This window comes from Gobius niger (assembly GCF_951799975.1).
Source record: "Gobius niger genome assembly, chromosome: 9".
Classification (NCBI taxonomy): domain Eukaryota; kingdom Metazoa; phylum Chordata; class Actinopteri; order Gobiiformes; family Gobiidae; genus Gobius; species Gobius niger.
Genome location: NC_136860.1, coordinates 37,640,735 through 37,658,217, shown reverse-complemented (window position 1 = coordinate 37,658,217; position 17,483 = coordinate 37,640,735). Strand labels below are relative to the sequence as shown.

Below are 17,483 nucleotides of genomic sequence, written 5' to 3'. Positions count from 1 at the left end.
GAAAAAAAACAAAAGGAAATGTTGTTTTTCTGATCTGATTTTGAAACGGAATAACTAATGATCGAAGGGTACACGGATTCTGGTATCTAAGATATTGGAATGATCCTTTTGATCATATGATTTACTTAAAAGAGAGTGTAACCTGACACCTTAATTCCTTTTCCTTGCCGGATTCCTCAGGCCCCGCCTACAGTAACATTTGCCCAGAAGTCCAGTTTAACAGGATATAACACAGAACTGAAAGTATTCAAAGACAGAGAGTGTTCACCAGGTAAGTTAACGTGTCCATGATTAGAAATGTTGCTAATGTTTTTGTTAAGTACTGTGTGGGAATGTACAGCAAAGTATTTCATTCATTTTAATAATACAGGTATCTGTTTTCATGGGAAAGGTTTCTATTTGTATGAGAGAAGTGCATCAGTTAAGTTAGCTCCACTGGATAAACTCCTGCTCATTTACATATTTGGGTTTTTCATTTAATCTATTGAAGACATTAATGACACTTGTTATCAGCCTGTGGTACAAGAAACTACATAATACAAGAGACTCCAACTAAAGAAAAAATATTGTTGTTTGAGGAAGTTGTTAAGATAAGTCACCTGTGTTTGCAAATAACACACTAATCCTGAAGAACTTACAGTGGAAAAAGTGATAACCACAAACTTATTAGATAATAGGTCTAGTATCAGATTGTTACTCGTGAACACATAAACCTCAGAATCATCTCATAAAAGACTGGAAATGTGCGAGATCACAGTCACAATAATAACCTCAATAATAAGTTGGTGGCGCGGAATAACTTCCCCCTCTCTCTTTTTTTTGATGCACTTCCAACATGGTTAACTGAATTTGTCTGTTTAGGGCCCCACTCCCTCCTCAAGTAGGGGAGACCGGGTTCGGTTGTAACAGCACCAGTTTAACCACTCAGATATGTGTAACATGATCGTATCAGTCTGTAACCCCGCTCTCTCAAATATCACTCCATACACACCAACATCCTACTGGAGCTGTTCATGTAATAATGATGTTAGAACTTTAAATGTGATACTGTACCAATACATTTCATGTAAATATATTGGGGGTGAAAATATTGGTGCAGAACCTATAAGAGGCATCATTGTGATATCATACAAAAGCTTTTTGTACATTTTGAAATGGACTTTTAAATGTTTGAAAAACTGTGTGTCACCACTGTTCTCTGGCCTCATGCTGAGGCGTCAGGGCTCAGACCCTCCACCTGAGCCTCAGCCGGGACTTTGTGCTCCCAAAGTTCAGAGTTTTCAGTTTCTCCTACAAAGGGGCGACACTGTGGAACTCTCATCATGTTGGACTCAGTCAGAGTTTCCGTGAGAGAAAATGACAAAAGAATGCTCAGTGGCGCCCCCTCAAACAGGCAGTTTACATTGAGTTAAAGAGAGCCCGGTCAAAATTGACATTGGCCAGGGATATAGACCACATCAGGACATGGAAAAAATTATATTATGACCCCGCCCTAAAGGCTACAGGAAGTCGGCCATCTTGGCCCGAACCTCAAACCTTTAAAATCGTACCTCTTGAACTTCTGGCCCTTGATCCCCAAGTTTTCAATGGAATCCAATTTTGGCCAACATGTCCCAAACCCATGTGGCTTTCAAAATCATTAATTCCATTTGTTTTAAACTATTGGGCGTGGTCATGACAAGGCCGCAACTGAGAGGCCATTTTCAGCAAATTTCAAAGCCTCATATCTTTCACAGACTTTGTCGGATTGGAACGGACCCAATCCGGCGCGTGTGCACATTCCCAGACCTGGACCTAATGGTTTGCACACGCAGCCGCTATCGCCAAAAAAACCTTTAAATTGGCTTGTAAGTGGCCCGCCCATCCTCCGTGAAAATGGCCAGAGTTCTTTGCCTGGCAGCATGTTGGACTCAGAGTTTCTACTGCAATTCGTCAATTTTCCAAATTTCCGCCTTTATTCACAAAAGCTGACTCCAAGTAAAAATCATCACATTATAAGATTTCGGGTTCATCTAAATGGAGCTGGGTACCCATTTTGATTTGTTTTCAATACCAGTACTTTAACATTACTTGTTTTACAGCACTGATACCTGCACAATACTTTTTTCAATGAAGATACTTAAATATTTGTCATTTAGAACCAGAAAACAGAACAATAATGATAATTTATTCCATAAAAAGGGTCAAAACTTGCTCCGCAAGCTCTCATTTTTGGGGGGGTTCGCGAGAGAAAATAATAAACGAATGCTCAGTGGCGCCCCCTCAAACAGGCAGTTTACATTGACTCAATGAGAGCCCGGTCGCAAAAAAAATCATCGTACAAAATAAACATTGGCCAGGGACATAGACCACATCAGGACATGGACAAAATTATATTATGACCCCGCCCTAAATGATACAAGAAGTCGGCCATCTTGCCCCGAACCTCAAACCTTAAAAAAATTGTGAACTTCTTGAACTTCTGGCCCTCTCGAACTTCTGGCCCCTGATCCCCAAGTTTTCAATGGAATCCAATTTTGGCCAACATGTCCCAAACCCATGTGGCTTTCAAAATCATCATTTACATTTTGTTTTAAACTATTGGGCGTGGTCATGACAAGGCCGAAACTGGGAGGCCACTTTCAGCAAATTTCAAAGCCTCATATCTTTCATAGACTTTGTCGGATTGGAACGGACCCAATCCGGCGCGCAAGCACATTCCCCACCTGGACCTAATGGTGTGCACACGCAGCCGCTATCGCCAAAAATGCCTTTAAAGTGGCTTGTAAGGGGCTTGTAAGTGGCCCGCCCATCCTCCGTGAAAATGGCCAGAGTTCTTTGCCTGGCCGCATGTTGGACTCACAGTTTCTCCTGAAATTCATCAATTTTCCAAATATCCCCCTTTTTTCACAAAAGCCAGTTTTACACTCGTATGGACTTCTACTAACCCTCAGCTCACTTTCCCACTGACGAAAAGTCCTGATTTTTTGCCCTCTTCCAAGGGCTGTCCGTTCCCTGTATGACCGCAGCAGGAGCTTGGTTCATTGCCGGCAGTAAGTCAGACCTGTTCCCGGTGCGTGTTGGTCTCCTCAGGGCTGCCCTTTGTCACCGGTTCTGTTCATTACTTTAAGGGACAGAATTTCTAGGCGCAGCCAGGGGCCGGAGGGTGTCCAGTTTGGGAGCCTCAGGATCTCATCTCTGCTGTTCGCAGATGATGTTGTTCTGTTGGACCTTCAGCTGCTCTGGGGCGGTTTGCAGCCGAGTGTGTAGCGGCCGGGATGAGGATCAGCACCTCCAAATCTGAGGCCATGGTTCTCCACCGGAAAAAGGTGGTTTCCCATCTTCAGGTCGGTGGGGAGTCCTTACCTCAAGTGGAGGAGTTCAAGTATCTCGGGGTCTTGTTTACGAGTGAGGGACGGATGGAGCGTGAGATGGACAGACGGATCGGTGCGGCGTTAGCAGTGATTCGGTCGCTGTATCGGTCTGTCGTGGTGAAGAGGGAGCTGAGTCGGGGCAAAGCTCTCGATTTACCGATCGATCTACGTTCCCGCCCTCACCGAAATGAGTTTCCTTCGCAGGGTGGCTGGGCGCACCCTCCGAGATCGGGTGAGGAGCTCTGTTACCCTGGGGGAGCTCGGAGTAGAGTCGCTGCTCCTTCACGTCGAAAGGAGCAGCTGAGGTGGCTATAGGGCATCTGTTCCGGATGCCTCCTGGTTGCCTCCCGCGGGTGGTGTTCCAGGCATGTCCTAGTGGGACAAGGCCTTGTGGAAGACCCAGGACACGGTGGTGGGACTATGTCTCCAAGCTGGCCTGGTGTCGCCCCGGGGTCCCCCCAGAACAGCTGGAGGAGGTGTGTGTGGATCGGGAAGTTTGGGCATCTCTGCTGAGACTGCTGCCCCCGCGACCCGACCTCGGATAAAGCGGAAGAAAATAGAAGGATGGATGGATGAAATGTGATATAACTTTGTCACTTTTTTGCTTTTTGAGATAAAAGGACACAATAAGTTTTAAAACAGTCACAATGTGAGATGTGTTCATTTGAACAGACTGTTTTGATGATTTTTTTTTTGACTGATTTTTTGGCAAATTGCTCTATAATGTACAAATTCACTAAAATGACTTAAACGGCCTCTATATCAGCTCATGTTGAAATAAAGTGATCATAAAAACATAGAAACAAAAGAGAAATAAATCTCCCACTATTTAAACCCCATGTGAAAAATGACCCCTCAGTTTTTGTGACAAATAACCCCGAGTGTTCACCGACAATGTAAGCTAGCTTAATAATAAATCATAATAATAATGCATTGGTTTTATGTAGCGCTTTTCTGGAAACTCAAAGAAGCTTTACATTCACTCACGTTCATTCACTCCATACTCGGTGGTGGTAAGCGACTATTATAGCCACAGCTGCCCTCGGGTAGTCTGACAGAAGCGAGGCAACCAGTCTGTGCCATCGGCCCCTCCCACCACCAACCACTCACTCACTCACTAAATTCGCCCCAGGCTTCCTGGTGTTACTGAACGGTCTCCCATCCAAGTACCGACCAGGCCCTTCCTGCTGAGCTTCCCAGGTCTGACGGGATTGGGCAGAGCAAAGGCGGTGTGGCCACAAAACGGCTTCAGCATGTCAGCTCTAAAACGACTCAAATCGAAGCTTCTCTGTCTTTTAGATCAGTGTTTCTTGCACTGGCAAGAAAAGAGAAAGCATTAGAGAAGTGTCAAAGCCATATTTGAACTGGCAACCTCCTACACTAAAGACCAGCGCACTATCACTGAGCTGTAACTTGATACTTATGTGTGCCTGATGTGGGCTGATCTTCACTAAATTATCGGGGAGAAATGTCTTTCTCAGCATGCCACAGGAGGAGAGAGGTCATGTCGCCTTCATAAATTTTTTAGATTGTTTTCGACATTGTCCCCAGTGTTTGCCTCAATTGTTCCCCTACTATCTCCCCATTTCTTTCTCTTTTGTTCTGCATATGGTGAAAGCGTTTTTTCCCTGTTTTTCATGAGGATGGGACCATAGTTTGCCGATTAGGTGCTCAAAAAAAAAAAAAAAAGAAACAAGGTCGGAATTGATCTAGCAGTCCCATGGTTGGGAGCCCAACACTCTCTCTATGACACTACACAGTCACAGCAAATGTAGTAGCCAAACTGACTAAATATCTTATTAAACAGCCTGCGCTCATGTGTTTTACCGGCCATGTATGTGTGCACCGGCCATGTAGCAGGAGAATGCATTAGAAAAGTGTCAAGGCTGTGTTTGGACTAAGTAACTCCTTCACCTGAGATGACCACGCTATCACTGAGCTATAATTCCATACAAGCATGGGCCTGACGAGGGCAAGGCTTCTCAAAATTCACGGGCCATTAAAAACGGGATAATGACCCCTCTTAGGTCCCAGAACCGCACTGGAGAAGAGGGGCACCGATTCATGTTCTTCCCAGTAAGGGCCGAGTTCAGAATAAAAAAATAAAAAAAAGATGAAGAAGAAGATCTTTATTTATATAGCGCCTTTCACAGACATGGTCACAAAGCGCTTTTACATGAGACAATTGTACATTCACTCCATACTCGGTGGTGGAAAGCTACGTTTGTGTTAGAGAAATAACAATGGTGTTCGAGAGGATAGATGAATGACAGGCAGCAGTCTGGATGTCTTATGCAGGAGAAGTTTATTTACCATCGGTGCGGGACCCGGAGACATGAACTCGAGACATTGCGCTAGTCCTACCATTCAAGTCTGTCTATGCTTCCACAGAAGAGGGATAAATACCCTCTCAGAGCGTCATACTGATACGCAAGCATTCAGTGGCAGAGAGTGGGCGCCTGAGCACCACAGTCAAGGCTATGACAGAGATAGTACGACTGTACAGCCTGACCCAGTGTGATAAATAGCGATTTAATGTTATCCTCTAACAGTTTGTAGCTTCAGTTTCCCCTGGGGGAGACTGTCAGAAGCGCTTTCGCGACTGCACATGTCTGCGCCAACGGACCCTCTGACACCACCACACATTCACTCACACACATCATTCATCCTGGCCTATTGTACATGTTTTTAGTGGAGACTAAAGGCTGGCATCAATCTAGCCATCTTATGGATGGGAAACCAGTGCTCTACTAATGGAGCTACACAAGCTAAGTCAATGTCACAAACGATTTTTCATTAATCCTATAAAAGACTGCACTTGTGCATTTGCAAAAAACGTAATAACTGTTTGGGCAATAATATATTGAAGCATTTTGTTACTAGGGTAAATTCCCCTGGCTGCCCAAAGATTTGTTGAGGGTCCTCCAGCAGCCCCGCAGCACCCTTAATATTTGAAGAAATATTTTGGTGAGACCCATATAGTACGAGGAACACACAGAGAGACAGACAGGAAACGGCATAACTGAACTTCCTGTGATTTTACAGTCCAGAAAAGGCTGAATTTGGAGGCAAAAATGTACAAATTAAAAGATCTTTTGGTGACACAAGGGTAGTATAAATACGCACAAGTCAAAAATTGTGGCTTTTGTGAATAAAGGGGGATATTTGGAAAATTGACGAATTTCAGGAGAAACTGCTCACAGGCAAAGAACGGAGGATGGGTGGGCCACTTACAAGCCACTTACAAGCTACTTACAAGCCAATTTAAAGGCATTTTTGGCGATATTGGCTGCGTGTGCACACCATTAGGCCCAGGTCGGGAATGTGCACACGCACCGGATTGGGTCCGTTCCAATCCGACAAAGTCTGTGACAGATAAGAGGCTTTGAAATTTGCTAAAAATCTCAAAGCCTCAGTTGTGGCCTTGTCATGACCACGCCCAATAATTTAAAAAAAAATAAAATCATGATTTTTAAAGCCACATGGGTTTGGGACATGTTGGCCAAAATTGGAGGCTTTCCATTGAAAACTCGGGGATCAGGGGCCAGAAGTTCAAGAGGTACGATGTTGAAGGTTTAGGGCGGGTTCATAATATAATTTTTCACATGTCCTGACGTGGTCTATGGCTGTGGTCAATGGCTGCGTGGATGCTAACTATCATGGCCACTTTAGCATAGGGACCTCTGATGCTAACTATCATAGCTACTTTAGCATAGGGACCTCTGATGCTAACTATCATAGTCACTTTAGCATAGGGACCTCTGATGCTAACTATCATGGCCACTTTAGCATAGGGAGCTCTGATGCTAACTATCATAGCCACTTTAGCATAGGGACCTCTGATGCTAACTATCATAGCCACTTTAGCATAGGGACCTCTGATGCTAACTATCATAGCCACTTTAGCATAGGGACCTCTGATGCTAACTTACCGGTGATCAGGAGCTATGTGCCATCCCATAAGCCACTGCGCCCCCCACCCCCCTCGCTCCCGCCCTCGAGTGATTCATCCGCAACCACTGTTGATTGACAGGAGCACATTTAATAATAAAAATAATAATAATTAAAAATTAAGATTCTGCACAAGCCAAACTTTATTAAGTGATAAATCCATGTTGTCGTCCCCACAGCTCAGTCACATGTCAGTGTTAAAGAGGAAACTCAGGAAACAGATTAAATGCTTTTGTTTTCATTTAGTAGAAACTTAAGCCACATGGATCATTTGCTGCTGTCGCTTTAAGAAACAGCTGCTGAAATAAAATAACTTAAGGGAAATGTTTGGATCATTTGGATTTATTTTTCTCCTTAAATGACTTTGTTTGGACACTATGTTGTTGTTGGACACTGTACACTAGGGGGCGACATGCACTTTTGTTTGGCCTGCACTCCACCAATAACTTTAAAGAAGAAGAAAAACAGCTGTTGGTGATGTCACTTCCCTTTCCCCTGTTTAAGGACGGACGGATTGTGCAAATGCTGCTGAAGCTCTAGTTCCCGAACTGCATAGATCTAACAGTCGACCCATGAAAGGTTAAGGAGTTAGTTGCTAGTGTTAGTGCTTAGAGGCTGTGATTTGATGGTTTCAGACGCAGCCTAAGTCCTTGGCCAATGTCACTTTGTACGATTTTTGCGAAAAGTCTTCCATTGAGTCAATGTAAACTATCTGTTTGAGGGGGCGCCACAGAGCCAACTTTTATTATTTTCTCTCGCGAACCCCACCTGAAATTAGAGCTTAAAATGATAAATGCGATGAATGAGGTCATGTCATGGTCTCTGGAGAAGCCCGATCATTCCTGTGTCGGTTTATTGTAAAGGAGCAAAACCCTTGGCGTTCCCCTAAAGCAGTGGTTCAACTGGTTTGGCGTCGGGACCCACAGTCACCCTGGGACGACGAGCCGTGACCCAAATACGACTTTGACTTGTAAATATAACGTCAAATATCGTCTTTTCCTCAAATACTGTTGTTGAATAAGCGCTAAAAAAGCTGAAATGATGATGAAACAACCCAATAAAAGCCATTGTAACAGTAGTAGTGATTCTAGACTTTCTCAGTGCATAAAAATGGAGTTTGCATGTTCTCCCCGTGTCTGCGTAAGTTTCCTGCAGGTACTCCGGTTTATCCGACCGCTAAAAACATGTACAATAGGTGAATCCTCCCGCCTTAACCCAGCACATTTTTTCCTGTTCAGTTTTACCCAAATCTAAAAGCTTCTGGAGCGCTGGAGCTTACAGCCTATAGGCCAGTCTAACGCCTCATTTGAAAGCTCAGACCTACAACATGGATCTGAGATTTTTCCTTGCATTGTCGTCATAATGTCATTGTGTTTTTGTCAAATTTTTGTGTGCTTTGCCCAAATCTAAAATGTTACAGCCTATGGACCAAAGTCGCCTCATTTGAAAGCTAAGACCTACAAAACTGATCGAGAAGGATCTTGTTGCCGCATTGCTGTCGTTTTTTAAGATTTTTTTATTGCTTTTTTTCACTTTTTCTTTATTGTTTTGTCACTTTTTTGTCACATGTTTTTATTTATTTTTATCACATTTTTGTCACTTTTTTGCCACATTTTAGACAAACTTTTGCCTCTTTTTCATCAAATTTACGTCTCTTTTTCATCACTTTTTGTCACATTTGTTGTCATTTTTGTGTCTCTTTTTTCCCCACATTTTTGTCAGATTTCCGTCCGTTTTTCATCACTTTTTCATCACATTTTTGTTACATTTTTGTCACATTTTTGTTGCTATTCTGACCCTTTATTCCAGAAGCATTTCAGTCTGTTATGAAGTCACTATCGCCCAAATTTTCCCATAATCGTCCTGAACAGGAGTCCCGCCTTGTGGTCTTTGCTCAGGTGAACTGCTGGGAAATCACACGCATTTGAAGACAGAAGAGAAGACTTGGTGAGTCACACGTTTCTGTAGTTGTTCATTATAACACAGTTCTTATCAGTCGTATTAAAAATAAATGAAAGAATGACAAAATATCTAGAAATTGAAAACTGAATAACTAATATAAATGACCTTATCCTAGTTTTATATGTCAAAGGAACAAGTCTGGTCTATATTTCCATTAATCAAAATGTAGCAGTAACGTGTGGGGAGGTGAATATGGAGAGCTGGTGTGTGTGATGGGCTTCTCTAACACCTAAGTCATCTAAATGAATCTTTTTTATTTTGTTTTTGTTTGTTTTACTTTTTTAACACACTTTTTCTTCATTGTTTTTTTGTCACTTTTCTGTTCCTCTTTGCGGCTTTTTTCGGTACGTTTTTCTCACATTTTCATTGCTCTTTTGTTGCATTTTCATCTCATTTGACACTCTTTTTCAAGAAGCTTTTAGATTTGGGTAATGGATGTTAACTGGAGAAAATGTGCTTGGTTAAGGTGGGGGTTTAGAGGTTAACCAGGTTTTAAAAAACATCAGTTACATATGAAGTTGAAACCAGTTTTCTTTTTTCTTTCTTTTTTTAAATCTGCGTGATCTTGCACTGAGAGCCCAGGTGACAATTCTAAATGGAGAATATTATGAATGAAAGATTTCCTGTTTGTGTGGGGCATGAGAGGCTGTCACTCAAAGTAAGGAAACGTCATCCACTAGAGGTTTGTTATGTTTGAGGTTGGGGAGTCACACAGGTGAACTGAGGAGGGTCTGGAAACGTTTAATATCTCACTGTATATGAGATATTGGATTGATCCTTTTAATCATATCATATTTCTTTAAAAGAGAGTGTAACCTGACACCTTTGGATTTCTTTTCTTTGCCAGAGTCTTCAGGCCCTGCCTACTTTAACCTTCGAACAGGAATCCAGTTTGACAGGATATTATTATTATAAGGAAGAGCTGAAAGCATTTGAAGACAGCGAGAGTGTTCACCAGGTAAGTTAACTTGTCCATGATTAGAAATGTTGCTAATGTTTTTGTAAAGTACTGTGTGGGAATGTACAGCAAAGTATTGTATTCTGTGCTATATTCTATACTGTTTTCATGTGAAAGGTTTCTATTTTTACGAGAGAAGTGCATCAGTTGAGTTAGCTCCACTGGATAAACTCATTTACATATTTGGGTTTTTCATTTAATCTATCGAGGACATTAATGACACTTATTATCAGCCTGTGGTACAAGAAATTACATAATACAAGAGAACAAATATGAGTGTTTGGGGAAGTTGTTAAAGATAAGTCTCCAGGAATCACCTGTGTTTACAAATCAGAACAAATCACTTATTTGCAAACACACTAATCCTGAAAAAACTTAGTGGAAAAAGTGATAACCACAAACTTATTAGATAATAGGTCTAGTAAGATTCACTCATGAACAGATACAACCTCAGAATCGTCTAATAAATGTGCACTGTCACAATAATAACCTCAATAATAATAACTTGGTGGCGCCGACTTAACATGTCTGTTTAGCAAAACACAGAGCCCCACTCCCTCCTCAAGTATGCACGAGCTAGAAACTAATAAGTAGTGCTGCAAACACACCTCACTTCCTAGTTTCTCCAGTTCAGCATTACCCAAATCTACAAAACTCAACTAAACGGATAATTGTCGTTCCCTTTTTTTTTTTCATTGCTTTTTAATGCGTTTTTGTCACTTTTCTGTGGAGAAACTGTGGTTGTTTTAGGTGGAGGTGAAGAGGTTAAACAATGTATCTGGTTCGTCCAGTGTTATTGTTAAATCCATATTAAATCAGTGAAATAAATAACTGACAGTGACTCTGATCTGTTTAGGCTTAGCACTTATTTAAAAAGCCTATTTAGCCCAACAACTCTGCTATGTAAATGTATATGTGTTTTGGTGTATTATTGCACATAAAGTATCACATTATAAAAAGTTATAGTGTAAGTTGTAATGTGGTGAATAGTTATTTTGTTTATTAATAACAGGCCTGACTCATTTTCTTTCCTCAAGAGGAAGATGGAGGAGGGTCCTGGGCCCAGCTGTGACTCCATCAAGAGTGACCGCTCCATGGGTCTTCCTATTGCCTTCAATGATAAACGTTCTTCCACTGGTTTCAAGTGAGTCCATCAAAAATACTAAATAGTTATTTTTTTTATTAAATGTACCCTGCATTATAGTGTGCCAAAAACACCTCCCACTGGTCCCAGATGTGAGTCCATCAAGAGTGACCACTCCATGTATCTTCCTATGACATTCAAAGATAAACGTTCTTCCTCTGAATTGTGAGTCCATCAAAATTATTTTCAAGTGTATCTTTTTAATATATATTTGACTAATCGTACCATGCATTATAGTGTGCCAAAAACACCTCCCACTGGTCCCAGATGTGAGTCCATCAGAAGTAGCCGCTCCATGGATCCTCCTGTTGCCTTCAATAATGAACCTTCTGCTGAGCCTCGGTGAGTTTCTGGTTCTGAAGTCCTGGAGAAATAAATACGTACATTTATTGATCCACAAAAGAAATGTCATAATCACAAAAGCTCAGTGATACAATAATCAAAACATTCTTGCAAAACAACAACAGAATTGCACCAATGGTAAATCGACCTGGTGCTTCCATCTACATCAGACACTCAAACCAATGTGGCCTCGATTAGTTTAGTTTCACAATTTCACACATACAATCAGGAAATCACCTTATCATCATTATGGAAAAATGGAAACTTGAAAAACTTAAAGCTTCTCAACAGGGGTCCATCACCCACCGCCCTGATCAAACATGACATTGCACAGCTTGAATCAAGGATAGTTCACAGCTAGTGCCTGTTGATATAATCTCAAGTGCATATGATACATTAGACAAATTTTTTGCTAAAACATGTTATACACAATTATATTTAAGTCTTTAGTTTGGCCATTTTTGTGATGTTTATAGTTTCACTTCCTTATTGGACACTGACAGGAAGTGACATAGATGAAAGAAAACAGTTTTAAACTGTTGCCGTGCTGACATTGTTAAAGGGGCTAGATGCAAGTTAGCTATTTCATACTCACTACTGCCACCTCAGGCCAAATGTGTAACTGCGCCTTCTATATTAAGCTCGTGCATGACGGCAGTTTGGACCCGAAGTAACACTTTCTGACAGTGCAGGATTTTAGAGGCAGTTGTGGTGAACAGGTCTGAGCTCATCCTACACATTAGGACATGGAGGAACATGTAGGAGGAAAATACTTAGTTTTAGGCAAGGCAAGTTTATTGTTAAGTGCTTCACAGTTGCATGAATGCAAGAAAGGAAATAGAATTTTAAAAAAAACATCAACATAAAATTTATCAATTACAGTAAAAGGCGAGAGTGCAGATAAAATACTTTCAGTCATATGCATCGGTAAAAAGAACTGTTTTCAGCCTGGATTTGAACATTGTCAGAGTTGAGGCCTGTCTCACATCCTCGTGAAGACTGTTCCAGATTTTAGCTGCATGAAACTGAAACGCAGCCTCACCGTGTTTATTATTGACTCTGGAACCACCAGGAGGCCCCTCCCTGAAGTTCTCAGGGCCCGAGATGGTTCATACGGCTCTAACATGTCAGAGATGGACTTTGAAAAGACTTGTACACAAGCAGAGCTGTTTTAAAGTCTATTCTCTGAGCGACAGGACTAATATGGTCGTGTTTCCTGGTTCTTGTCAGGACTCGAGCAGCAGCGTTCTGGATGTTCTGCAGCTCTGACAGTGAGGCCGTTACAGTATCTAACCTGCTGGAGACAAACACATGGATAAGTCTCTCTAAGTCTGGTTTTGACACTATTCCTCTGATCTTAATGTTTTTCAGATGGTAAAAAGCTGCTGATGTTGTTGCTTTGATGTGGCTGTTTAAGTTCAGGTCTGAGTCCAGGATTACGCCTAGATTTCTAACCTGATATTTTGGTTTTAGAGAGAGAGACTCAAGGTGACTGATTACACTTTGTCTTTGTGCCTGTGGGCCAAAAACAATGATCTCAGTTTTGTCTGTGTTTAGTTTTATATTTTAACATTTTTAAACTCTCTATAGTCCCTTTAAGTCAATGTGAAAGAGTCAAACTGATCTGGAACTTTACCTTTATCTATGTCACTTCCTGTCAGTAGCCTGAAAATAAAAATAACTTTTCTGCCCAACATTTCTTCATTAAAATTGCTTCTTCACTGAAATAAAATGATAATTGTGCAGCTGATGAACTTACAGCTGACGTTATCCTTCTCAATAAGTCAGTAAAACCTGTCATATGCACTTTAATGAGAGGGCGGACTAATATGTGCTGATTGGCTCGCACTCCTGCACAGATACAGCAACAGCACAGGTGACGTTATGACCCATTTACAGTATTTGTAGAGCACAATTTATACACAAGGCAACTTACAGTGCTTCACAGCAAGGGCTTCACGGTGGCAGAACATTACAAGAAAGCATAAAACATCAAAAACTTAAGGTCGAACGCGACTTTTAACCAGGTGTCGGACTGCCTCGGATTTTTGTCTTTTTTGGCTTTACTTAAATTTCGATCCTGAAGAGCACCTGACCTCCTTTACAGACAATTCTACCCAATGAAAAATTCATATAATAGAATTGCGACCATTTTCCTTTCCAGCACCAACCAATATCTCATCCGACCCAAAGAATCAGTGGAGCTGTACAGGATGGCTTTCAACAGTCCAACTTACAATGTGTATCAGCAATAGCAAAAAACAATCTATCATCTATAATCAATCTATAATCAAATGAATTGGATCTGTTTACAAGTGAGATTCAAGACAGAAAAGTTTGTACAAAACAACATTTGTTTTTTGTGGATTTACAACATTCTGAACAGAACACAGGCCTACAGAGGAGCAGGTACATAGTGATTTTGACTGAATATGAACTTCATTTCACTGTGTGTCATCAGTCAAACAGAACATCACGATTCAGGACTTGAACAGTCGACTCAGACTGAGCTGGACGCCATATTTAAGGTCTGCACTTTACCAAATGTGTCTCGCTTCTTTTCTCTCAGGTTTGTCCTTTGTGACTGTTTATTCTCATTTTAGCGGCTGGAGGAAACACTTGTGACATTTGTCAAAGATGAACTGAAGCGGTTCCATAAAGTTCTGTGCTCAAATGACCCAGAATGCTTTGAGGAGGAGGAGGAAGATCAGAATAACCGAGAGGCTTTTCTCAAGATAACACTGGATTTCCTGAGAAGGATGAACCAGGAGTCACTGGCTGAGCGTTTACACAGCAGTAAGTCCACAGTCAGGCTCACTGTGTCAGGGCGAGTGATGACGATCACAATGTTTTTGTGTTTCAGAAAGTCCTTCAGGCGTTTGTCAGAGCAAACTGAAGAGTCTCCTGAAGCAGAGGTTCAGCTGTGTGTCTGAGGGCATCAGTAAAGAAGGAAAACAAACCCTCCTGAACCAGATCTACACAGAGCTCCACATCACAGAGGGAGGGGCCTCAGAGGTCAACCAGGAACATGAGGTTAGGCACATCCAGGCTGCGTCCAGGAAAAGATTCACATCTGAAGCTACTGTCTTATGTGAAGACCTCTTTAAAGGCCCCGCCCCCAAAATAAGGAAAATAGGAAGGCAGTCACCCCCTGTCAAGAAACAGGTGATAAAGAAACCACGTAGAGTGAAAAACATGTTTAAAAAGAATACTTCTGGACTCAAAACAGGAAATACAAAAAAGCAAGAACTGAATAGAACAGAAGAGCAACCGGAGCTGACAGAGGAACCAATCAGAGCAGAGCAGACAGAGAAACCAATCAGAGCAGAGCAGACAGAGGAACCAATCAGAGCAGAGCAGACAGAGGAACCAATCAGAGCAGAGCAGACAGAGGAACCAATCAGAGCAGAGCTGACAGAGGAACCAATCAGAGCAGAGCAGACAGAGGAACCAATCAGAGCAGAGCAGACAGAGGAACCAATCAGAGCAGAGCAGACAGAGGAACCAATCAGAGCAGAGCAGACAGGGAGGCGGGGGCCAGTCAGGACGGTGCTGACGAAGGGCGTGGCTGGCATCGGGAAAACGCTGCTGACTCAGAAGTTCAGTCTGGACTGGGCTGAAGGCAAAGCCAACCAGGACATCCAGCTGCTGTTCCCCTTCACTTTCAGAGAGCTCAATGTGCTCAGAGACAGACAGTTCAGTCTGATGGAGCTAATGCACCATTTCTTCAGTGAAGCTAAAGGACTGTGCAGCTTAGAACATCTAAAGGTGCTCTTCATCTTGGACGGTCTGGACGAGTGCAGACTTCCTCTGGACTTCAGCCGGACCCGGGTCCTGACTGAGCCCACAGAGAGCGCCTCAGTGGAGGAGCTGCTGGTGAACCTCATCAGGGGGAACCTGCTTCCCTCCGCTCGCCTCTGGATAACCACACGCCCCGCGGCGGCCAATCAGATCCCGGCAGAGTGCGTCTCCATGGTGACAGAGGTGCAAGGGTTCACCGACCCACAGAAGGAAGAGTACTTCAGAAAGAGGTTCAGAGACGAGGCCACAGCCGTCATCTCCCACATTAATGAATCTCTAAGTCTTTACATCATGTGCCACATGCCAGTTTTCTGCTGGATCCTCTCCTCAGTCCTGGAGCATGTGCTGAAAGAGAAAGAGGGAGAAGAGCTGCCTCATACCTTCACACAGATGTACATCCACTTCCTCGTGGTCCAGGCTAAAGTCAAGGGCCTCAAGTACGATGGACGCTCTGCAACAGACTCTCCCTGGAGTCCAGAGACCAGGGAGATGGTGCAGGCTCTGGGAAAACTGGCCTTTGAGCAGCTGCTGAAAGGAAACCTGATCTTCTACGAGTCAGACCTGAGCGAGTGTGGGCTGGACGCTGCAGAGATCGCTTGTTACTCTGGAGTCTTCACACAGGTCTTTAGAGAGGAGCCAGGCCTGTACCAGGACAAGGTCTACTGCTTCATCCATCTGAGTGTGCAGGAGTTTCTGGCTGCGCTTCACGTCCATCAGACCTTCTTCAGCTCTGGAGTTAACCTGCTGTCCACACAACAGACCTCTGAGAGCCCTGAGGATGAGTTTGTAGCCTTCTACCGCTCTGCTGTGGACCGTGCTTTAGAAAGTCCAAACGGACACCTGGACTTGTTCCTGCGCTTCCTCCTGGGGCTGTCTCTGCCGACCAATCAGAGTCTGCTACCAGTTTTACTGACTCAGACAGAAAGTAGCCCTGAGGTGAATCAGAAAACTATCGAGTACATCAAAGAAAGGATTGGTGAGGGTTTGTCCACTGAGGGAAGTATCAACCTGTTCCACTGTCTGAATGAACTGAACGACCACACACTGGTTGAACAGATCCAGGAAAACATCTCAGAAGGACGTCTGTCTGACATGACTCCTGCTCTGTGGTCCGCTCTGGTCTTCTTCCTTCTGTCCTCAGACACTGAGCCCGAGGTCTTTGATCTGAGGAAATACTTTGCTTCACCAACAGCTTTTTTGAAGCTGCTGCCAGTCATCAAAGCCAGCAAAACGGCCATGTGAGTGACATCATTTTATTCTCAACTATTAAAACCCTTGTGGGTCAGTGAGGTCACGGACCTTAGAGGGTGTGGTCGCTGCATTGTGAAGTACAGAGTCAGAGTCTAAAATGTGTGAGGGCCTCAAGGGGCTGGAATAACATCAAGATGAATTCGGTCACGAGTTTGTACACCATGTGTTGTACATATTTTATATTTTATCTTTTTTATTTTGCCTATTACTCCGGAATGGAAAGAGATAGAAACTTACAGATTTTTGTTTTGGAATCTACTATATTTTGTTGGCCTAACAAACAATAAATAATTCACCTCGGGCTCCTGAAGGCAGATCACACCCCCGGCCCACCCTGTATGTTCTTGTTTCTACGAACAAGAACTCTGGAACCGTACGTGACAGACTTCCTGTCTTTTGTTTGGAATGTACTCATTCCTCACTTTCAAAGGTCTCACGGAAACAAACAACAACAAATTAAATAGTTCTTCAAATCCATGTCAAAGGTAAAGCGACGTGAACGCCTGGATATTTTGCTCTTTTTGTCAAAAATAAACATTCCTCCTGTACAACCTTTATTAGAATCTTCTTATCACTAGGGCCACTAAAACATTGTTCTCATCTGATCCCTTCTCTACTTAGTTTTTCCATTTAATTCCCTTTGTTTTTCAGAAAACACATATTATGCCTGACTTTTGCCTTTTTTTCTCATTCCATCAAGTTTATTACATGTTTATTACAT

At 42.7% G+C, this 17,483-nt stretch overlaps 2 protein-coding genes across 2 annotated transcripts in view; both read left to right on the top strand.

Moving 5' to 3' along the window:
- The window catches only part of LOC306968366 (NACHT, LRR and PYD domains-containing protein 12-like), a gene marked incomplete at its 5' end in the record, with an annotated part of 63,947 nt that overhangs the window by 18,066 nt on the left and 28,398 nt on the right, over positions 1 to 17,483 (top strand). The window lies entirely within an intron of this gene.
- On the top strand, positions 171 to 16,753 carry LOC306968367 (uncharacterized protein; the record flags this gene model as incomplete). The annotated part of the gene is made up of 10 exons (XM_079563711.1): positions 171 to 249; positions 10,201 to 10,224; positions 11,237 to 11,368; positions 11,429 to 11,533; positions 11,606 to 11,710; positions 14,172 to 14,238; positions 14,314 to 14,506; positions 14,574 to 15,817; positions 15,929 to 16,003; positions 16,403 to 16,753. Exons 3-10 carry the CDS (start codon positions 11,268 to 11,270, stop codon positions 16,751 to 16,753), a joined length of 2,241 nt encoding a protein of 746 aa, XP_079419837.1. The 5' UTR covers positions 171 to 249; positions 10,201 to 10,224; positions 11,237 to 11,267.